The following is a 23,624-nucleotide window of genomic DNA, read 5'->3' as shown; positions in this document are numbered from 1 at the left end:
TCTCCTTATTCCTGCTAAAACGTTTTCATCGACACCCGTAAAGTCAAGTATCTATTACAGAGGGAGGGGAGCAGGTCTGAGCACTAGGGACAGCAGAAAGCCTTTGGAAGCCAGGAGAAGCCAGCAGCTCCTCCTGCTTCATCGGGACTGCGCAACCAACAGCTACTTCTTTCTAGAAAACTAAGAGGTCCTCAATCTCTATGGTTTTACCCCTTATTATGTTATACATTATCTCTGCATATATCTCATTTTCCATCCTAAGAACTTCAGAAGGATGGGTTAGTAATAGGAGTCAGTTCAATAATAGGAAAAGAAAGAAATCCAAATACGCACATTAACAACTCAGAAGCCTCAGTTTCTTCTATTGTAAAGTAAGGCTAATAATTCCTCTTTCAATGGGTCAGTGAGAAAAAGAGAACTAAATTCTTAATACAGAGCGTGGCCTAGATACAGTAGGGGAACAACTGCCTTGTCAGTCTTGGCAGGTAAATAAAGTGGGAACCAGCCTCCTCTAGCCTGCTATCAGCCGGAGGCAGAGGCAGAGGCCGGGCGGCTGTCCGCAAAGATAACATGTTGCTGTGGCTGTGCACACGCTGTGAAGACAAGTCCTTGGGCTGGAAAGCTGACTGGCACTTTAGCAGCAGATAATTGAAACCTCAATTATGTTTCTTTTAAAAGATTTTGCTGGGCCTGAGGTAAAGGGTGTATAGTTTTTACTTCATTTTTCAGAGCTACTGCCACCTCCAAAATCTTTTTTCCAAGCATTGCACACTCTGGACTCCACCCCTTCTCTCTCTAAGGCACTGCCCTGGCACCACCATTCAGTGACTTATAAACCCCCAGAACCCTCAAAACCATTGCCATTCCCACTGTTTTGTGATTCATCCCCGCTCACCTCCCTCTTTAATAAGTGTAAGTTCCATGATCTAGCATTAAAAAGACCCCCTTGCAAAGACCTTTCATTCTCCTGCCATTCTCCTACTCCAACGTCCTTTTGTGGCAAAATTCCAGCCTTAGTTAAACCCAACTATGCGCTTACTCTGAGCCCACGCTCCTGCAGCTAATCAGTGCTGGAGGAAAGCACTCAGCTATGCTGCCTGTTGTACCTCATATCTGTGACCACAAATTTCACCAGTGCCAGGTATTCCCACAGACAGCCATCTCCACAGTAGCTTTGTTTCTCCTACACTGAGACTGCTTCACATGTTCTTTATATTTCCAGGACGCTCATAAATGCACATTCTCAGCTATGATCACACCTCTTACTTCACTGAGAAAATAAATGCAATTGGACATAAATAACCTCAGTTTTCCATCACCAAATTCACCAGTCTACTTACATCTGGACCCACACACTCTGCCTTCGATCCCATTACAAGCACAGACGCTTCCTGGGTCCCACCCCTCCATGTCTATTCATGGAGTTCTTCTTTCCTTTATCTTCCTTTATCCTTTCCTGTAACTTATAATTTTCTCAAGCTACTCTCTCATAACAACATAGGTTAACATCACCTATCTTAAAAATAAAAAATAAGCCCTAGCCAGTTTGGCTCAGTGGTTAGAGCATCGGCCTGTGGATTGAAGGGTCCCAGGTTCGATTCCACCCCAGGGCACATACCTCAGTTGCAGGCTTGATCCCCAGCCCTGGTCGGGGCACATGCGACAAGCAACCAAGCAATGTGGCTCTTTCACATCGATATTTCTCTCTCTCTCCCTCTCTCCCTTCCACTCTCTGAAAAGCAATGGAAAAATATCCTTGATGAGGATTAAAAAAAAAAAAAAAGCTTAAAAAAATAAAAAACTCTCTCTCTCAAAATACATGACCCTCCAAATTTCTGTACCACTACCGCAAAATTTGTCAAGACTTATCCATGCTGATGGTCTCCACTTTCTCATCATTTCTTCTCTTTAACCTGCTCCAATGTGGCTTTCATTCCCTCCACTTATTCAAACAGATCTTAACAAAGTCACCAAAAGCATTTTGCCAAATCTTTTTCTGTCACGGGTTGAATTATACTCCCCTAAAAGATGCTGAGGTCCTAATCCCCTAGTCACAGTACCTGTGAATGTGACCTTATTTGGAAAGGTCTCTGCAAGTTCAGATGAGGTCATTCGGGTGGGCTCTAATCCAGTATGACTATATCCTTATACAAGGGGAATTTTGGACACAGACAAACGTGCACACACACAGGAAGAAGACCATGGGAATATGAAGGCAGACACTGGGGGGATGCTTCTACAAGCCAGGAATGCCAAAGATTGCCAGCAATCCACCAGACCTACAAAGAAGCATGGAGCAGATCCTTCTCAACCCTCAGAAGGAATCAACCCTGACAATACCTTGATCTTTCTTGCATGTGCAGACTCCAGAACCGTGAGAAAAGAAACTTCTGTTGTTTGAGCCACCCAGTCTTTGGTACTGTTTTAGCAGCACTAGAATATTGACAATACTTATCTTTAGGCTCCATGACACCAATCTCTTGGTTTCCCTACAATTCCAGTGGCTCCTCCTCCTCTAAATGTCGGCCTGCATCAAAGCTCAGTCCTCCCATGTCATTTTTTCTAGCCTCTCTAATCTAGGTGATCTTCAATTTCCTGGCATTAAATGCTGATCTGTCCCTTCTCTGTTTTGTCCCTGAGACACTGCACTGCAATTACTTGTGCCCACGTCTGCCTCCCTGGCTGGACTGAACTCCTTGAGAACAGGACCCACGCCTTCATCATCTTAGAAGCCAGAGCCAGGTCCTCGCCTGACCCAGAGAAGGATGTCAGAGTTGCTTGTTGAGCAGACACCTCACACAAGTCCCAGCACCACAATGACCTCACAGCTTAAAATGCTGCCTCACTTTTAATCTTGCCAATCGAATCTCTGTCCTCCGAATCGCAAGTCAGGTTACTTCGTATTTGCCACCCCTCTGAACTCAGAGAACCTGGCCTCCTGGGCTTCATTTCTCTCCTCCCCAGGCAACCCCATTCCCCATTTTCCATTCCCCAACTCTCTCATTTCCACTCCCTCAGTGTGGTTCAAATTTCTACCCATTTGGCCAAGAAATTTCCTTTAACTAAGACTCTTGCCAGATTCAAGTTCTGACTTTGAAAAGGTCCATTGGGACTTGTCCGCTATTGCAGTGACACCTCAAAACCAGAGAAACCCTGTTTGCTACTGAAAATCCCTTGGCAGCTTCACAAAATTTCCCAGCATGAAACATGACTCCCCCTGGAGAGTTTTGGAAACTTCTGGGTACAATGTTTGAACAAAGATCACAGCACCTTCATGTTCTATTTGAGGGGGTTCAACTCTGGGCTACTGCTCTGCTCTCATGGCTTAATAGCTGCAAACTCAGAGGTCCGGTTTCCTCTCTCATAAAATATGCTTGGTTAAATATCACTAGGCAGTGAAACTTTTTCAATGTAGAGGATTATCTTAATTTATCTTTTAACCCTCAGCCTGGTACCTGGTACCTCACCTGGTAGAAGACCCAGTGCACCACCCAAGGCCGGTCTGCCTTGAGAATGGAGGACTGCTAGGTGAACTAGGCAGCAATGGCAAGTGCACTAAATATCTGATGACAAAACTAATGAATAAGCCATATCTACTTCCCAGGATAGTTGTAATGAGAAATGACATCATATATATTAAAACACTCTGAAAACTAACATATTATGCCAATTTAAGGGGTTGTATTTAACATGGCCTAGAAGGGGAAGCACAAGATTTGGAGTCAAGCCCCACCCGGTTTTGCTCAGTGGTTACAGCACTGGCCCAAGGAGTGAAGGGTCTTGAGTTTGAGTCCGGTCAAGGGCATGCACCTCGGTTGCAGGATGGATCCCCAGCCCCAATAGGGGTGCGTGAGGGAGGCAACCAATTGATGTGTCTTTCTCACACTGATGTTTCGCTATCTCTCCCCCTCCCTTCCATTCTCTCTAAAAAAAATCAATGGAAAAAATATCCTCAGGTGAGGATTAACAAAAAAAAAAAAGATTTGGAGTCAAATAAACTTGCTTTCAAATTCCAGATCCAAGACTGACTGGCTGGGTCCTTAGGCAAATTCCTTAATTCCAATAAGCTTCAGGTTCTTCATGTGTAAAATGGGGATACAATACTCACCTGTTGTATCAAGTTGCTGACAAATGTGAAACGTCTAGTGCAGTGCACCAGTGTATCTAAAAGGTACCATTTGTAAACCATTAGTATTATTTTCCTCTCCTACACCAGATGCTTACATCACACATTTAAACATCAATCAATCTTGAAAATGATAGTTTTGCTTTCCTCAAATGACATTTATTAGAAAATACAATTCCAGAGAAAGTAGGAGATACAAGGACATCTGGAAAGTGGGTACAATACACAGACCTCTTTAAGTCAAGGGTGTAGAGGGTCAAAATAAAATGAGCTACAGGCAACAAGCCAGTAACACATCTATGGTCCATTCATCTGGAGAAGTCCACTCCTGTTCCCCACTTCCCTAGCCCCTCCCCGCAGCAGCCAGCTTTATCCTTGGCATTTTTAATTTAAAAGTTTAAACTTCCTCACTGTCCTATGGCTTCGATGCATGGAGCTTCTTTCTCCAGTTACGGAATGAGTCAGCAAAAGGGGGAATTTCTGATCCTTGTAGCTGGGGAGGAAGCTGAGGAGTGACAGACAGTTCATAAAGTATCCCCCATAAACTCCATTCCCCAATCACGAGGCACATCCAGCCAATTCTAGTTTAAAACATTAACATCAAACTCAAAGTCTCTCCCTCTTTTTTTCAAGGAAGATAACGCTCTGGAGTAAAGCGCAAGAATTTCAAGTCCAAGTGGAAGGAAATGAGGAGCATTAGAGGTGAGAGACCCAGTCTCTCCCGCCCAGCTTCAGGGGATCGACCGCCGTTCCAATCCAGTCTCCTTAAGAGCAAAGAAAACCACTGGAAAAAAAACGAAGTTTTGAAAGGACCCCACACCCTTTCCTTCAGATAGGGCATCCCTTTGGCTCCAGACTAAATAGGTTTATGGCCCCATAAAATGAGGGAAATCCTTATAAAAACTGTGACAGAAATAGAAGTTAGGAGAGAAGCAGCATAAAAAGAGTGGTGGGTTACGGGAAAGGCCTACCCCAGCAGGCAGCCACATTGGCATCTGCAGCCTAACGGCCCTTCCCAGGGCTCAGATGCCCTTGGGTGAAACGAAATCAAGGGCCGAGGCAGCATTTTATCCCACAGAGAAAAACTAAGGGAGACACCTTCGGGGAAGCAGCCCCAGCGTATTCACAGGGACCTGAGGGCCCCAGAAGGGCGAGAGAGTGGAGGGGTGGGCAGACCTGTTCAGGGCAAGACCTAGCAAAGTAGGCCAAGATGAGAGGAAAGACCCCCGCAGAAGGGCACGGGTCCCTGACAGTCCTTTGCAGAAGCCTGTAAGAAAGGCCCTTCCTTACACACGTAGGTATCACATCTCGCTCTCCTTTGGAGGCAAAATCAGAAAGGCCCCGCAGCACAGGCCTCAGTCCCCGTGTAGCCATCCCTGCCCCTCCCAAACCTGCCCTTAGAGACCGGGGGCTCTGAGGACCCACTGGGCCCCGCCCCAAATAATTCCTATAGAGAGAAAACCAAAAAACAAATCAACACAAACTTAGGGAAAAGTCCAATAAGAACCTTAATCATATAAAAAGTCCAAACAGTCTTCCTCTTTTTGACTTCTGAGGCATATGCAAGTCCCTTCTCACAGGGCTTCCTGTCCAGTTAGGACAACATTACTATTTCATTTTTTAAAAATAAAAATAAAGATATCGACCCACCCTTCCCTAAAACGCTACTTCATACAGCCCAACCCACCACATACCCCAAACCAGGCGTTGCTCCCTTGACACAAGGTAAACTTAAAACTTTGCTGCAACCTCACAGCCTCCAAGGGGCTGCTCATCACACCAACTCGAACTCAGTCTGCAGAGGAGGGGATGGCAGCGAGCCTCTCACGCTCCCCGCCTCCTATCGCAGAGGCCCCGTCCACCTGGACAGCAGGGAGGCCTGCCAAGGGCCCTGCCCCTGCACAAGGAAAAGACAAGTCAAGCAGGAAGCGGCCTCTCCCACAGCTCCTCCACCAGCCTGGGGGCCTGGGCTGGGGCTCTGCAGGGCTCAGGAGGTCTCCTGACTTCGAGATCCTAGTGCGAACCAGCCCGTCTTCTCCTGGGCCAGGTCCAGCTCACGCAGACGGATGTGCGCCTCGCCCAGGAGCACATTCTCCCAGAACCCTTGCTCACTCAGCACGCTCAGCTGCAGCTCCCGCTGCTGCAGGTCTCCCTTGGGGATCCCGTCATACACCAGCTGCAAAAACAGACATTGGGGAGAGGGAAGTGGTGAGAGAGGGGATGTGGGAGAGGGAGATGCCTAAGTCTGCGGTCACTTGATCAGCTGAGGCTAACACCACCGCATCCCCAGCCAGAGTCCAAGGGAATGGAGAAGGCACACAGAACCCAAGGGAAGCTTTAAAGAACTTTGTTCTTCAAAGTTCAAGCAGGCCAGTGGCTTTTTAGAGCCACTGCTCATTATTAGCAAACGATCAGTAGGTTCCTTCTCCCCACAGGACAGGGTTCAGGCCACACCCCTGAGGGCTGGAAAACTTTCCACATAAAGGGCAAGACAGGAGACATGGCTTTCCAGGTCATCTAGTCTGGCCTATGTCCCAACTACTCCACCCTGCTGCTTCAACAGAGTGCAGCCACAGACCACCTAGTCCTTCAAGGAATAGGTGTGGCCACGCTCCAATACCACTTTTACAAACCCCTGCCCTACCCCTGCACCTTGACCACACACCATTTCATTGTAGGTGGGGTTGCAGGTTTTCCGGGCCACTTTGGTTTTCTTCTTAGTGGTTTTATGAGGGTCAGGAAGGAGGTAAATCTTCACATAGGGGTCAGGGTCATTCCCATCCTGGAGCAGTTGCTACAAAGGGAATGAAAACCAAAAAAAGATGAAAATTCTTGTATCTGTCTCTTTGTCACCATTCCTGTGATCACACCATGATCCAGGCTCTCATCTCCCACACCTGGCTTCTGGCAATGCATAGTAATTTATTTGGCTGCTTCCCAGCTCATTCCACTTTGATAAAAATATCTATCATAGGCCCTGGTGGGTGTCACTGGTTGGGGACCCTCCCATGCACCAAGGGGTTTCTGGTTCGATTCCCAGTCAGGGCACATGCCTTGATTGGGGGCTCAATCCCTGGTAGGAGACGTGCAAGAGGCAGCCAATCTATGTTTTGCTTTCACATCAATGTTTCTCTCTCTCCCTTTCCCTTCCTCTCTCTCTAAAACTCAATAAAAAATATTTTTTAAAAAATCTACCTTAATGTTAGGTGTCCTACTAAAATATCAATTGGATTGCCTATTATAGCCAGTATATACTTTTTATACAAATGCTCAAGGCATGCCATACTTGGTTTGTTCTGAATCAACGATCATATCCCCAGATATCCCCCTGCCTATCCCAGTGTCTCTGTCTATTTTGTTATTTGATCCAAGTAATCCCCTAAGAGGTGGAGAAATGAGTCAGATTAAGTTCTTTGCTCAAGGTCAACCAGTTAGTGATTCACCCAGCCTGGTCCTTTTACATCTTAAATTAGACCTTAAGCCTGTGGACCCCAGGAAGATTGATTCAATGAGAAACCCAAGAAGGAATTTATCTGCTGAGATGGACTACCCATGGTCAACTAAGGGCCCAAATTTTATGACTAATAAGAGCCCAAAGGCCATTTGCTGACGGGCTCCTCATGTCCTCTGTATACCAGGAAGAACCTCAGACCCAACTGTTTCCTGCACTCTGCCCTGCTTATTTACACCAGCTGAGTCAACTATTAAAAGGGTGTTCATGTTTTCCTAAGACCTGCCTGTCCAATCAGAACTGCTCTATAATGACCAATCAGAACTGAATAAGCTGGAAATCTCATTTGCACAAAACTGGAAACTTGGGCAGGAACTTTCTATATAAAAGCTGGTATGGCTCAGTTGGCTGGGTGTTGTCCAGTGTACTGAAAGGGTTAGATTTAAAAAAGAAAAAAAAAGGTAGCCTTCCTTTTCTTGGTGGAGCACAAGTTTTTTTTTCTTTCTTTAAAAAAATTTTTTTAATTGATTTTAGAGAGGGACGGGAGGGAGAGAGAAAAATCAACGTGAGACAGATACTCTGATCAGCTGCCTCCTGTACAAACCTGCAACCTAGGTATGTGCCTTGACCAGGAATCAAACCCATGACCTTCCTGTGCATGGGATAGTGCTCCAACCAACTGAGCCCCATCAGCCAGGGAAGATAATTTAGATTGCTAACTGAATTTGAGTCTCCCTGGCCGCAGTTCTTTTTGCTCAAATAAATGCTTTTTAATCTTTATTACTCTCTAAAATTAATTTTGGTTTACATGCCTCTGCTCAAAACCCTCTCATGATTCCCATCTCATTCACGGTAAAAGCCAAAGGCCTGACTTTGCCCTCTAGCCAGCTGTGCCCTCCGCAACCTTATCAACCCCTCCCCTCCCCTCCCCTTTGTTCCACAGGCTTCAGCCACAAGAGCCCTTGGAGTTCCCCACACACCCCAGGCAGGTTCCTGACTCTTGGATTTAACTGGACCCTCTGACTGGAACAGTCCTCGGTCAGATATATATGCATACCCTGCCACACCTCCTTCCATCTTTGCTCAAATACCTCCTCATCAATGAGGGCCTCCCTGACCATTCCAAGCAAAACGCCACTACCCTCATTCTAGCCCTGTATTATCTCTCTGCTTTATATCTCCCAAGAGCACTTGCCATATATTTGTCTGTCTGCCTCTTCCTACTGGAATGTAAACTCCCCGAGGGCAAGGATTTTGTTTTGTTTACCCTGTACCCAGAGCTACTGCAGCAGTGCCTGACTCATAGTAAACACGAGATCAGGGGTATCATTTGGTCTAGCCCTGTCAAGGCAACCATAGGTGGGACTGGAAATTCAATAAATCTAGGAGCTTTTTTCATAGCTAATTTTTAAGTTGATAATTTTGTATGGCCCTGGAATGATGTTATAAATATCCAAATGGCCCTTGACAGAAAAACGGTTCCCCACCCCTGCACTAGATGAACATTGTTGAATGAATGAATGAATGAATGATGTTGTAAGAGTGAAACCCAGGTTTCTCAAATTCCAAAGCTCATGGTCCTTCTGCCACATACCAATGCCCCAACCTACAAAAGTCCAGCACATTGCAAATATTCAACACAAGTTCCCTTCCCCTTCCACTCACAATGTTCTTAGAATCCTACCAAAAATTTTAGTAATTATATATAGTTTTGATTATACTCCAAGGTGGTCACTCAGCTGCGTTATCTCTACAATCAGGTTAAAAAAACAACTGTGGGCCTCTCCCTTATTATAATCACCATAATTACCATAATAATACCAAGAATTATGTTAAATATTCTACATGTATAATCTCATTAAATGTGCTTAACAACCCTGAGGTAGGTACTAATATTATCTTCATTTTAATGAGGCTCAGAGTACTTAGGCTACTTGCCAAAGACCACAGGTGGTAAGAAGCTGTGTCTAGTGTTGTTTGGTCATACCCTCTGCCGGGCACACTAGCAGGCCCACTGGTGGGTACCCAGCAGCCCTGTGGTTACTCTCATGAAACATGGGCAGAGAGCAGGACTGACCAGTCAGAAAAGCTCCGGGAGGAAGCTAAAGAATCACATGAGGACTGTGCATGCACTTACCAAGCCCCGAATATGCATCACCATGATGAAGAGTTTATTGTTTTTGTAGGAGATGGACAGCTTCACCTCCCCTCCCACCTTCCCGACTGGATCGACCCAAGAGCCATCTGTAGGGACAAAGGAAACAGAAGAGAAAGGTCATGAGGCCAGCCACATCCCCATCTGGTTCCAGGCAGATGTTTGTTTTTCTCTGACCCTCCCTCCCCCAATGGTATCTCCATGTTAGGTTCCTGATACCCCCTGGGTGATCTGCCAAGTGGCATCTGTGAGCATGATTTACGGTTGGGTTGGGATGGGTCTATTCAATTTGAGTAATCACCAACTGAATATCCAGTCCCTGGGGAATTTGCACAAAGGGCAATGGACCCCACATCCCGAGTAGGAAACCAGATTCTCTAGCCAGTAAGTAAAGGAACAGAGACAAGTCAAGAAAAGAGAACTGGGAAGAGGTGGGGCAGGAGAAGTTACCCTTGGGAATGGTTCAGAGGGATTGGCAGAAATGTCACAGAGAAGCACTGTACCTGAGGACTTGGGCGCCGGGCTGGTGCCAACGGCCTTCTCATCCCGAGGCAGAGGGTGGAAGAAGGTGTACACCAAATCACACTGGGGTGGAATTGGAAAACAGGGTGGTTCATCAGTAAGACAATGGCCCAATAAAAAAAGGAAAGGGACTGTTCCAGGTGAAAAGAGACTTATTAAACTTAACAATCAAGTGTAATATGCAGTTCTTGTTTGAACCATGGCTCAAACAAACTGGCTGTAAAAAGAATTTGGGGGATGAGAGGGCAATTTTGAATAATGGCTATGTATTAGATGACATAATGACACCATAGTTATTTAAGAATATTCCCTTACTATTTAGAGATGCATAGTGAGTATTTAGGGAAAGAATGTCATGTCTGTAACTTGCTATAAAATACTTCATACAAAAATAGATGAAGCAAATAGGGCTGAATACGTTAATAAATACATACATATGCACTCATTATACTGTTTCTCTACTTTTCTGTATGTTTGAAAGTTCTCGTAATAAAAAGTTTTTTAAAAAGAAAAAAACAAATAAAACTAGGTCACATCAGGTCAAACGCAGCCTGTTCTTTTCTACCACCCCCTCTCCTGTGGACACACACATACCCCTCAAGCACAGAAATGCCTGACCCAGCCCTGGACAAAGACCAGGAATCCTACTCTGGAGAATCTTCCTGAGTAACTAGGAAAAACAAAAATGTATGAAAATATTCCTTCTAGCATTAATAGCAGGAAAAAATAGACACAATCTAAATATCCTTCAAGAAGTGAATAGTTGAGGAGATAATGGTATTCCAAGTCAAAGTAGAATTCTATTTAAGCTATGACCAGTATAAAACTGCATATGGACAAATAGGAAGGGAACATGGAAATGGCTAGATGATTTGTTAGGGTGATGGGTCTGGTGGCTAGACTTATTTCTGTATGTGGATGAAAAGGGGCCAAATACTAAACCTGACAAGCTCAGAGGAGGCCTGCATGGTGGCCTTGCAAACTCAGAGACCTAAAGTAACCACATAGGATGTTCTGAAATCAAAACTTTCTCACTAAAAGCAGGTCATGGTAGGTAGTCATGTCCTGGGCTGGTATCTTTCTTGACAAAGGTCAATCGTTACCTTACCTGAGCCTGTCTATTGTGTTTGTGCATCTACGATAACATGCCTTTGGAAAGTCCGGGTAATTTCCTTTTTCAGACCCCTTAGGGCACAAGCTCCCACCAGAGCAGGAGTCCACAGATCCCCTCATTGTGTTAATTTGTTAACTGTTAACTATCCTATACTCACCTATGTAAAAGAAATAGGTGTCTATTGGTTTTATTTTTTATCCAATCCCAGAGATTTTCCTCCTGCTTTGCTTTCTCCCGCCTCCCTAATCTATCACCCGTGGATTTCATGTAACCCCCTTACATCTTCCCCTTGATTCTGATGTATAAAGTAAGTGGTAAAACTGCCATTTTCCAGAGCATTTTCTCAATTCGTTGAGATTTTTGCTTCCCAGCAATTGTCAGTTTGGCTCAAATAAACTGATAAAAATTCTTATCAGGTTTGGAGATTTCTTACGTTGACAATAATAAATTATAAAAACAATTTATAAAACCATTTGTGTGGTTTTTTTTTAAAAAATCTAAGTGGGGTTAAGAAATAGCAGGTCCAAGGACCAAAAAAACAAGACTCAATTGTTTCTTGTGTTTTTTTTAATAAAAAGTTTCCACCTTTATAAAATAAGAGGTAGAAGCTGATTGGTTGAATGTGAACCAATCAATGGGAAGTTCCTGATGAACACTAGTGCGGTAATCTGTCAGGCAAGACCCCTTAGGTGCCTACCCCACCAAGGTGCCCTCACCTGAAAAAATCCCCTTCTTTTGCTAATGACTTTCTTGTCCCACCCTGTTTCTACCTAAAAGACCTTCTATTCCGTACAACTTCTCCAGGCACCTCCCTATTTACTAGATAGGATGCTGCTGGATTCTTGAATGTTCACCACCACCGATGGATTTGGCTGACTTTTTGCTAACAGTGGATACTAACCTAACCTACACACATAGCCCAGCAGGTAACCTGGCGTAGGCTCACCTTTGTTTAGAGCTTATAACTTTGCCCCGATTAACCTGTAATCCCACTTAGATCACCCTAAACTCTGCGTGACGGTCTGTGAGGCGCTGAAAGTCCCGCTGCTGGCACTGACTTCAGGAAGGAGCCTGGACGCTCTGCGGGGCAGGGACCCTGCTGGCACTGACTTCAGGAACGAGCCCGGGGCGCTCTGCGGGGCAGGGACCCTGCTGGCACCGACTTCAGGAACGAGCCCGGGGCGCTCTGCGGGGCCGGGACCCTGCTGGCACTGACTTCAGGAACGAGCCCGGGGCGCTCTGCGGGGCCGGGACCCTGCTGGCACCGACTTCAGGAACGAGCCCGGGGTGCTCTGCGGGGCCGGGACCCTGCTGGCACCGACTTCAGGAACGAGCCGGGACGCTCTGCGGGGCCGGAGGTGAACCAGCCGCAAGCACCGAGGGGCCGGGCCGGCTCCAGGGCCTCCCGCGGCGTCCTCGGGACTTCCCGCATAATTCTCAAGTCTCCCCAGGGGCGGGTTTTCCGCCGCGTTCGCACCCGCGATGCACGTACGCCGGGACCGGCCGCCACCCGGGCGCTCAGGCACCGCCTCCCCACCAGGGGGCACCAGGCGCTGGGTTCCCGGACCCCGCTCCGGGACGCCCCGGGCCCTGCTCGGGCTCGATCAGGGTCCTTCCCCTAAATCCTCTCGGAGCTGGCGTCAGGCAGCTACAGGGCGTTGGGACGCTCCCGCCCAGGGACAGGCACCCCTCTTCCTCAGGACCCCGCTCCCTCCCGGGGCGCCTCCAGGCCGCCGGTTCCGTGCCACCGCCGCGCCCCGCCCCCTCCGCAGAGCCCAGCGCGCTCCCTGGTTGCCAGGGGCTCCCCACCCTTCCGCGGCTTCCTCCACACCCCACAAACCGGAGGGCACCCCACCCACCTCGGCCACCTCCGGGGCGGCGTGGATCAGGTGCCAGATGTAGCCGTTTAACTCCTCCCTGCGCCGCTCGGCCCCCGCCTCTCCCCTCGGGCGGCCAATCACGAAGCGACTTGGGAAACTAGGGGGCGGTGGGAGGGGGGTGTCGAGAGGGGGTGAGGTGTGTGTGGGGGGGTGAGGTGTGCCGAGGGGCGGGGGGTGGAGTGTGTCAAGGGGGTGGGGTGTGTGAGGGGTGTGGGGTGGGTGAGGCGTGTGTGGGGGGTGAGGTGTGTCGAGGGGGGTGGGGTGGGGTGTGTCGAGGGGGTGGGGTGCGTGAGGGGTGTGGGGTGTGGGGTGGGTGAGGCGTGTGTGTGGGGTGAGGTGTGTGTGGGGGGGGTGTCGAGGGGGTGGGGTGTGTGAGGGGGGTGGGAGGTGTGGGGGGAGGGGAGGGGTGTAAGAAAGGGAAAGAAAGTGAAGAGACAACAGGCTTTTGTCACATTTCATTTGCATTTTGTCACCTGACCCACATTTCTTACCCGCCTCCCTTCCCAGGGACCCCCACCCCTAACCCCACCCACTCCATTCCGCCCGCAGCTCCCCCAGTCTGTGCCCAGGAAACCCCTGGACAGTTCCAAGGACCCCAGACATGAAAGCCAAACTGTTGGGGAGAGTCCTGTGGGTCCCCAGAAGTACCTCAGGGGCTTTGGAGCCCCCAGTTTTCCCCGTCAAGGTAAAAGTCATTTAAAAAATCATTTAAAAAAAATCTGTGGTGAAATACATTTAACAGAGTTTACCATCTTAACCATTTGTAAGTATACAGTTCAGTGGCATGAAGTACATTCACACGTAAGAGCAACAATCACTACTATCTCTCTCCAGAACTCTTTTCATCTCGCAAAACTGAAATTCTACCCCATTAAACAACTCTCCAAGTTTCCCCTGCCCACCCAGGCCTTGGAAACCACCGTTTTACTTTTTGTCTCTATGAATTTTAATATTCTAGGTACTTAATATAAGTGGGATGTCACACAGTATTTGTCTTTCTGTGACTGGTTTATATCACTTAGCATAATGTCAAGGTTCATCCACGTTGCAGCATGTACCAGAATTTCCTTCTTTTTAAGGCTTCACATACTCCATTGTATGTATATACCAGCTTTTGTTTATCTATTAGAAAAATACTTTTACTCTTTAAAAGATTAGAAATCTCGCCCTGGCCAGTGTGGCTCAGTTGGTTGGAGCATTGTCCTGTACACTGAAGGGTCATGGGTTCAATTCCAGTCAGGGCACATACCCAGGCTGTGGGTTTGATCCCCAGTCAGGGTGAGTACCGGAGGCAACTGATCAATGTTTCCCGCTCTCTCAAATCAATAAAAAAACAAAAACAAAAAACATACTCTTGGGTGAGAATTACAAAAAAAAAAAAAAAAGATTAGAAACTCGAAACACCTTCGAGTTTAGTAAATGTCCCTACCTTGAGACCCAGCTTGCTCTCCTTCCAGGAGGTGGGCCCCGGCTTATTTTCAAGGCTGGAGAGCTTTGCCAGCAGGGGGAGCACTTGCTATCAAACTCATTACTGGGCCAAGGAAACCAAGCGCCCAATGGTGATTTTTGTTTAAATATTTTTTTAGTGTCTTTATTAATTTCAGAGAGAGGAAAGGAGAAGGAGAGAGAGAAATATCAACGATGAGAGAGTCACTGATCGGCTGCCTCCTGCACACCCCCTGTTGGGGATCGAGGCCGGGCATGTGCCCTGACCGGGAATCAAACCCCGGATCTGGATCCTAGGTCAATGTTCAACCGCTGAGCCACGCCCAGCCAGGCCCACTGGTGATCTTGACTCTAAAAGAAGAGTTTCTAGCTCCTGCAGTCCTACCAACCCCCACCCATTCTCTGTCCCCAGTATCCCTCCGGCAGAGAGTAAAAGGGGCAGCTACCTGGGCAAGAGAGAAGAAGGGAAGAGCAGCCGCAGCTTACTGTGTAGCTCCTGGAACTCCTCAAACGTCCGCTGGATGTAAGTGGCCTCATGAGCATTCTCGCGCATCACCTTTATCACATAGATCTGCAAAGGTTCAAGTCTTAGAGAATACCTGCCACACCCTCCGCACCCAGTGAAGGGGGCAGGTAAGGAACTGAAGTGTGTGTGTGTCGGGGGGGCAACAACACTTTCCAGAAGGAAGGCGGCAAAAGTATCTCCAATGGAGGCGAAGATATGCCTATGTACATATGCAGGAATTTGAGAGCAAATATTTCCTGTATGTGTTTCTCAAGACCCTTGACTCAGAGGGAGTAACCATCCAATTCAGCTCCCTGATTCCAGGCAGGCCACTTGGGCAAGGGAGAGGGACATGGTCTGTGACTGCTCCTAGCACAGGATGCTCGGTGACTCCAGTGCCCACTGTGTAGATGTGAAGAAACAGAACCCAGTAAGCTGGGAGCACTGCGGAGCAAGAGAGGATCAGACGAGAGGATGCTTACGTAGGTCTTGTTGGGGTGGAAGACCTTCTCCTGGCGGGAGAGAAAGACATCACTGATGCGGCCAGAGCGCTGAAGAGTATACGTGCGGGGGGCAAAGGAAAGGGTCAGCTGGTCGTCTGAGCCCGTGAACTTCATCTGAGCCAGGTTATGGATGAAAAAATTGAGCTTTGTGGCTACACTGCCCAAGCTGGACTCAATCAACCTGTTGGTGCAAGAAGATGGGAAGAAGATGTCACCATGGACCCATGTCCCCACTGCCTGGACAGAGCTATCTCAAGGAATATCCCCTGACACCTGAGACTAACACTTAGCTCACATCAAATCATTTTCTCTGTGTAATATCCTCATAGAGCAAAGGACTGGCAAACAGTTAACTACACGCAATTGATTCATGCGAACCTGGGGGTCTTATCTCCCCTTGCTGCCCTCCTGAGCCAAAGACAGCTAAACCAAGGTAGTAAGGAATTAAAGGTTCCACCTAGGGTTGCCATGTATATATCTAAATATTGTTGTCAAACTGAATTTCAAGGTTCAGTACCATGGGACCTCACCAGCACTGCTCAATCTAGAGATTTCAATTCAAAAGGAAGGGTTCTGTGTTAGACCAACAGAAAAAAATGTAGTTTGTAAAGTTCCAAGAAGAGTACATAATTAAACGGAGACATCATCTACACAGACAAAACTGTAAACATTCATACATAGATACTTCTCTGCTTTCATATGCAGCGTGCCTAAAAACTTTGTCCAGTGTGGGAAAATGAAACCATGAAATTCATGTTTTGATAAGGGAGAAGGAAGGTTTTGATCCAGAGCGCTAAACAGCACTAAAAAGTCATACTTGCCCCATAAATTCTTTGACCAAGACCTGGTGAGAGTGCAAGTAAGGGCAGATTGCAATACCTCTATAAACAAAGGTCAGCACCAAAGTGCAGACGGGAAACTGAGTCTGAGAGATGGGAAGTAATGTACCTAAGTCAGAGGCAAAGTGGGGACAGTACACCCACATTGTCAACTAGGCTCTGCCACCTGAGCTAAGCCTTTCCCGTTTCCCTGGCCCCACTCCTCCCAAGCAGGCAGCCTGGAAATTAATTACGTATTGTATACAAGGTGTTACCTAGTAAAGTAGGTAGTGGCATTGGCCTCTGTGTCCTGAGGCCTCAGGGCATCATACACATACTTGAGGTCCTCCAGGTCTGAGAGCTCAGGGATCCCACAGGACAGCATCTAGAAGGAGAGTAAAGGAGGAGAGAGGGTGCCTATAACAATCAGGAGGTCTTGCATCTTCCCCACCATAAGGCAAGATTTGCCACAGCTAGGCTCTTCTCATACTTTTCTAGAAGCATCCTAGAGGGTGGTAGACAGAGGCCGTGAGAATAGATAAGCTGCCCTGACCGGGTAACTCAGCTGGTTAGAGCACTGTCCTGGTACTCCAGGCTTGTGGGTTCAAACCCCTGTCAGGGCACATACAAAATCAACCAATGAATGCATAAATGGGTAGAACAACAAATTGATCTATCTATCTATTTCTTTCTTTCTTTCTTTCTTTCTTTCTTTCTTTCTTTCTTTCTTTCTTTCTTTCTTTCTTTCTTTCTTTCTTCCTTCCTTCCTTCCTTCCTTCCTTCCTTCCTTCCTTCCTTCCTTCCTTCCTTCCTTCCTTCCTTCTTTCCTTCCTTCCCTCCTTTCTCCCTCTCTCTCTCAAATCAATCAATAAATAGAAATAAATAAAAATTTTAAAAGATGTTAAAAAAAAAGAATGGAGGGGCAGGAAGTCAGATATCTGCACATACACCCTTGTCCCGGGCCCTGCCTTTCTCAAGAGCTCAGAAAAGTAGATCTCCAGGAATCCTTTGAAGCAAGACAGGGGTGGTCTTAAAGATAGTGCCAGATGATAAGAGGAAGGGGTTCAGGGACGGAGCTCCTCACCAGGCCCAGAAGGTTGAGGAAGAGGTGGGTGTGCTTGCGAATGAGGTTGTAGGCTTGGCAGCAAAGGTCAACAAAATCATGGAAGCGGCTGGAAGGCTTGTCGCCCCCGTTGATGACATACGCCATATCCGAGGTGAAGACAAAGGGAGCACGGTCCCTGGCCAAGGGGAGCACACAGGTAGAAGGTCAACATGGAGGAGGAAGCCCACCTTGGGGCTATGTTGGGGATGGTTCCCCTCACCCCTCATCACCTATGCAACCCTGGATAGATGGGGCTTTCTGTTTTCTTTCTGCTTAAATCCTAAAACATCCCAGAGACATCCTTCACTGTTGTCTGTGAGCTAGCGGGATTTTTTCCTGGATGTCTAATTGTATTCCCTTTGCTGCAGTCGAGCTCATTTCCCTTTGCTCGGTCCTCAACAAGGAGAGAACAGCCGGTGCCCACCTCCTGCAGGGCCCTGCAAGGCCCTGACCTGTTTCTCAGTCTTCTCTGCAAAGCTGCTCAGCCCAAAGACCACGCTCTGAAGCGCAGCTCCTTCCACCACAGGCTACGTCCCAGCTCTGAACCATTTCTGCTGAGCCCCCTGCCCTACACACACACCCCCGCTTGAGGACACCACTTAGGACCACTTACCGCTTGATGTTGCCAAACATCTGGGCATGGCCCAGGAAGCGGCCAAAATCTATGTGGAACATGTGGCCAGTCGTCTTCAGCATGATGTTGTCATTGTGTCGGTCACAGATGCCCAAGACGTACGTGGCCACGCAGCAGCCGGCACAGGAATAGATGAAGTTCTCCACGGCCTGGGAGGAGGGAAGGAAAATGGAGAGGGCATAAAGCTGTCTTGGAAGGACTCCAGGGCCACAGCAAGGCTGAATTCCGCCAGCTCTGGCCTCTTTCTCATGAGTCCCAACAGCACCGCACACCTGCCTGTTCAGCCTTCGTCACAGAGCAACCTGCACACTGCTGCTCCCAGAATGTCTCCTGCATCTTATGGAGCGGGAGGAGACCCACAGAGCCTGGCTGGTGTGGCTCAGTTGGTTTCCATGAATATCTTCACCACTATATCTGAAATTCGTCTTCCTCTGCACTATATCTGAAATTTGTCTTCCTCTGCACCTTTCTGTCTCCGAGGGAGCATGGTTAGAAAGACAATGAACTCATCCAGAGCCCAAACTTGACCAGCCCAGACTGAAGAGACCTTAATAGACAGGAAGACTGACGTGTACAACTTTCCCAACCAGTTGTGACCATCTTAACTCAAGCACACACTGAAGCAGCCAACTTAAGGGTCCTTTCCTGACCCTGCTCTGAATTCTTCCATCTTTCTCCCTGCCCCCCAAACAACACCCATCCCCAGTGTTCTCAGTAACAGCTAAATGCTAATCTCACTAAGGTCACTTTGCTGCAAAGAAGAGCTGAGGCAGTTAACAGTTCTGGGCATGTATAACACCTGGAAATCAGACATATCTAGTTAGTAAAGTGTGTCAGGGATATTTCTGAGTTTCTGAGTTTAAAGCAGGAGGAGGAGGGGAAGGGGAAGGGGTTGGATCCACCTTATTTTATCTGGTTAACACTCTTCCCCTTATCTGCTTTTCCAGAAAGTAAAAATATGCAGAATTAGCAAATGGATACCTTTCACCCTCTAAATCCTCTTTATGACATTATAAAATTTCCAAGAATTCAGGAAAGGCTCATCAGCAGAAGGCAACAATTACCACAGCCAACCAGGAGTGTACAAAGTTGGGATGGAAGAAAGCTTCCCAGATAGAGAATGTGTGCCTTCCTTACATCTTTCTACAGATTTCTGCCATCCTTCATGGACCTTCCTTGAGGCCCACGCCTTTCCCAGACCTTCCCAGCTCACACAGACTCCTCCCCATTGAGCCCCCCGAGCCCCACTGCCACCACCATTCACTCAGACCTTAGTCGTTTTACTCCCTCAGGGTCTAGGGATCCTGTCTCCCAGCTGCTTCTTGGCTGTTCCACAAGGCCTGTTTCAAAACTGGCTGTACACAGAAACTTCCCAGATACTTGTTGAATTAAACCAGATGACTAGTCCATAGGAGACTCAAAAGAGAAAGTTTGTAGAGAAGTCATGGAATGCACCTTCTGGAAGAAAGACTTTCGATGGAAGGGAAATAGAGGGATGAAAGGAAACCACTCAATCTGACCTTCACCTCCATCAACTTGCCTTCAGATCTTCTTTCTATCAGGAATGCATCCTCTTTTGCCTTACAAAATACTTGTATGTCCCTGGGCAAATGAACAAAGTCCCACCACCTAAGTTATGCAGGGTGTTAGTGGCTTACTGGCAGGAAGTCTCACTGAACAAGGGGAGCCCTCCGGATTTAAGAGGTTTCCCTGGTAGGGATGTAGGGAACTTTCTTTGCTGAGTAAGTGGCCAAGAGCCAAATGCCTCTAGTTCTTCCCTACTGGAAGTCATCATAAGGCGCTACCAGCGTTATTCTAGCAGAAAGGCTAGAAGAGCTGAGAAGCTAGCTTTGAAAGACTTATTAAACATTTAAGACACAGAGTTACTTTTCTGATTGTGTGTACTCTTGTTGAACATATGTCTATCATATCTACTATAACTCTTTATTACACTGGCAGGGAGTAATCATAATTCCAGCACAAATCACAGTGCCTCTGCATGGTGGCTGTTTAAGACCTGAAAAGCACATGTTAGTAGAAATAGTACGTGGGGTGGGTGGGAGGGAGGAAAGATCCATTACTTTTCTCCAAGGAGGAGGACCTTGAAGTCTGCAACATAGAGAGGGTGAATTTTGAGGGATGGGGAAGATATTACTCTTGCCTAAAGGTATCAAGGAAATGTAAGTAGCTCCCTAAGCTTCAGCATTAAGTTATTATGAGATGGGGACAGAGGGGATAAAATTCCAGGGGTAGGCAGAGCTGGATTACAAAAGGCAGTGCTATGGATGTTCGACTTATCTTTTAGGACATAGGGAGCCTTTGAAGAACTTAGAGCAAAAGAGTGACATAGCAGGTTTTCACTTTATTAAAAAAAAAAACCCACAACTCTGAAATCAAGCAGTGATGGAAGGAGGTGACATGCCAGTGATTCAGGGAACAGATAGCAAAGCTCTGAAAGAAATGGAAAGAAGAGGACAGATGTGAGGACTGTCTGGGAAGAAGGATCAGCAGGGTTTGGTACAGCAGAGGTGCAGCAGCGGAAGCATCAGGAAGACTCATGGTGCCCGGCTGGTGTGGCTCAGTGGTTGAGCGTCAACCCATGAATCAAGAGGTCACAGTTCGATTCCTGGTCAGGGCACACGCCCAGGTTGCAGGCTTGATGCCCAGTAGGGGGCGTGCAGCAGGTGGCTGATCAGTGGTTCTCTCTCCCATCATTGTTTCTCTCTCTCCCTCTCCCTTCCTCTCTTTCTAAAATCAATAAAAACATATTTTAAAAAAACATTCTCTCCTTAAAAAAAAAAAAAAAAGAAGAAGACCCATGGCTTGCCCTGGCCAGTGGAGCTCAGCAATTAGAGCATTGGCCTGTGCACCAAAGTGTCACGGGTTCGATTCCTGGTCAAGGGCTCGTACCCGGGTTGCAGGTTTAATCTCCGGCCCTGGTGGTGTATGTGAGGGAGGCAACAAATCAATGTGTCTCTCTCACATCAATGTTTCTCTCTCTCTCTCTTCCTCCCTCCCTCTCCCTCTCTCTCTCCTTCCTCCTCTCTCCCCCACTTCCATCCTCTCTAAAAATCAAAGGAAAAATACCTTTGGATAAGGATTAACAACAACAACAACAACAACAACATGAGAAGAGATGATGAGCTGGCACAAGAAGAATGCAGAGAGTACAGCAGGTCAGGAATTAAACCCTGAGAAATATCAACATTTAAGGCCGTCTAAGATCAACTAATTAGATGTTCACTAGACATTATTCTGATTATAACTTGTCCATGTAGTTTTCCCTCAAGGATAAAATGCATTAATCAATATAAATTAGTATTTGGATCCTCTTGAAAGTTAAACTATATAAATTAGCAATTCTGGCTTATAGTCAGTCTCTTATGAGTTTGGTTATTGGGACTTGTTCCCTCCCCTAAACTTAGTTAACCCAGAAACTAGCACCATGAAGCTGTGGACCAGCCGTGGACCAGCCCATGGCCCCCACACAAGTCACCAAGGCCTTTCCACCCAGTAAAGCTCCACCCTTTTCTGTCATCTCCATCTCCTGCCTACGCTTCACCTTGGCTTCCAGTTACAGCCTTGCCACAAGCCAGCTCCATAACTAGGAACATCTGAGTGAATCTTAACTCATTATCTGTGAAAAGATGAGTCAGATTAAAATGATCTTTAAGGTCTTCCAACTAGCTCTTGTTCTACAAAGCACTGAACCCCTTGGAGGGCACAGAAGAACTGAACAGGATCCACGATTAGGAGAGATACAGGCAGGTTCTCAAAAGTTGGCTCCCCCCTCCAAAATTCAGTCTGCCATGGGAACCTCAATGAAGGTTTCCCAGTTGGATACCAGGAGATTTTCTGTCAACTTACCAGTCATTTGACCCACCCCTAGACATCTGGATATACCAGTAAATCAGGAAAGTATTTCTTTCCTCCCAACACAGCTGAGCTCTTCTCTCTGAGCATGTGCAGGTCTCGTGGTAACAGAGCAACGTGCCAGAGTTGGGCACACCCCACCCCAGCCTCATCCGCCACTCCCAGCCCTACCTTCTCGTACTCGTCCTCCCCAGGGTTGTGCTTCTGCAGCCAGTCGGCCAGAGGCCGGTCCTTGAAGGAGCCGGTCACCCCGTGCTCCACCTGGATCTTGCGCAGGGTCTCGGCATTAGGGATCATCTCCACCATCCCTGTGAGGGAGGCACTGGGTCACTCTCCAGAGCAGAGAGAAGGGACTGCGGGAGAGAACTATAAGTGCTTTGCCAGATGGTTCTCTGTAAATTAAACTCTAGGGCATTTGGACCAAGTCCGATAATATGGGAAGAAGATCATGGTAGAAAGGACGCCGTTCATCAGGTCTCACATCCCACATTGTGACTGGTCTCTCCTATTCGTAGCTGCTGTTCCTTTTTGTTTTTAATTTTCTAATACATATAATAAAGAAATGGATCATGTATTCATTCATAACCACTGCCCAGTTTCAAAAATTATCAACACTTTTGCTAACCTTGTTTAATCTATTTCACTTACCCAACACTGCTGCTTCCACCCCCTGCCTGGAGTATTTTTTAAAAATATATTTGTATTGCCCTGGCTGGTTTGCTTAGAGTGTCGGCCCATGGACTGAAGGGTCCTGGGTTCAATTCTAGCCAAGGGCAGGAACCTTGGTTGCAGGCTGGATTCCTGGCCCTGGTCAGGGCGCATGCGGGAGGCAACCAATCAATGTGTCTCTCTCACATCGATGTTTCTCTCACTCCCTCTCTCTTTCTCTCTTTCCCCCCTTTCCACTCTCTCTGAAAAGCAACGGAAAAAATATCTTCAAGTGAGAATTTAAAAAAAAATTTTATTGATTTTTTAGAGAAAGAGGAAGGGAGGGGGGAGAGAACGAGAAACATCTATGTGAGAGTAGACCATCGATCAGCTGCCTCCTGCATGCCCCCCACTGGGGATCAAGGCTGCAACTCAGGCATGTGCCCTGACCGGGAATCAAACCAGTAACCTTTAGGTGAATGGGACAACACCCAACCAACTGAGCCACCCTAGTCAGCGTATGGTTGGAATATTTTAAAGCAAATCCCAGACAAGTCATTTCACTCATAAATATTTCAAGGAAAACTAACAAGGACAAAACCACCATGCCATTATCACATTCAAAATTAACAATTGTTCTTTAATCTCATCTAATCTAATCACACCTAACCTGATCCATATTCATATTTTCCCCAATTGTCTCAAAAAATATCTTTTTTACAGCTGGTTTGGTTGAATTGGGATCCAAAGTCTATAGAGTACGTTTGGTTGTTCTGTTTTAGAAGTCTCTCTCCCTGCCTTCTTTTTTTATGCCACTCCACAGCCCCTAATGGAATCATCTTGC

The 23,624-nt window shown here is 47.1% G+C and overlaps 1 protein-coding gene across 1 annotated transcript in view; it reads right to left on the bottom strand.

The window, feature by feature from the left end:
* Positions 1 to 4,263: 4,263 nt before the first annotated feature.
* The window catches only part of PIK3C2B (phosphatidylinositol-4-phosphate 3-kinase catalytic subunit type 2 beta), a 67,830-nt gene continuing 48,469 nt past the window's right edge, over positions 4,264 to 23,624 (bottom strand). Inside the window, exons 23-33 of the mRNA XM_087827891.1 lie at positions 22,304 to 22,440; positions 18,239 to 18,408; positions 17,605 to 17,761; positions 16,796 to 16,905; positions 15,682 to 15,883; positions 15,141 to 15,265; positions 13,228 to 13,345; positions 10,236 to 10,317; positions 9,715 to 9,821; positions 6,792 to 6,920; positions 4,264 to 6,302 (exon numbers count right to left, since the gene is read on the bottom strand). Coding sequence (XP_087684017.1) covers positions 6,114 to 6,302; positions 6,792 to 6,920; positions 9,715 to 9,821; positions 10,236 to 10,317; positions 13,228 to 13,345; positions 15,141 to 15,265; positions 15,682 to 15,883; positions 16,796 to 16,905; positions 17,605 to 17,761; positions 18,239 to 18,408; positions 22,304 to 22,440 — 1,526 coding nt within the window. The 3' untranslated portion in view covers positions 4,264 to 6,113. The remainder of the gene's footprint in view (positions 6,303 to 6,791; positions 6,921 to 9,714; positions 9,822 to 10,235; positions 10,318 to 13,227; positions 13,346 to 15,140; positions 15,266 to 15,681; positions 15,884 to 16,795; positions 16,906 to 17,604; positions 17,762 to 18,238; positions 18,409 to 22,303; positions 22,441 to 23,624) is intronic.

This window comes from Miniopterus natalensis, chromosome 19 (genome assembly GCF_054644295.1).
Source record: "Miniopterus natalensis isolate mMinNat1 chromosome 19, mMinNat1.hap1, whole genome shotgun sequence".
Classification (NCBI taxonomy): domain Eukaryota; kingdom Metazoa; phylum Chordata; class Mammalia; order Chiroptera; family Miniopteridae; genus Miniopterus; species Miniopterus natalensis.
Note: the sequence above shows the minus strand (reverse complement) of the source record. Positions and strands in the feature narration are given on the sequence as shown.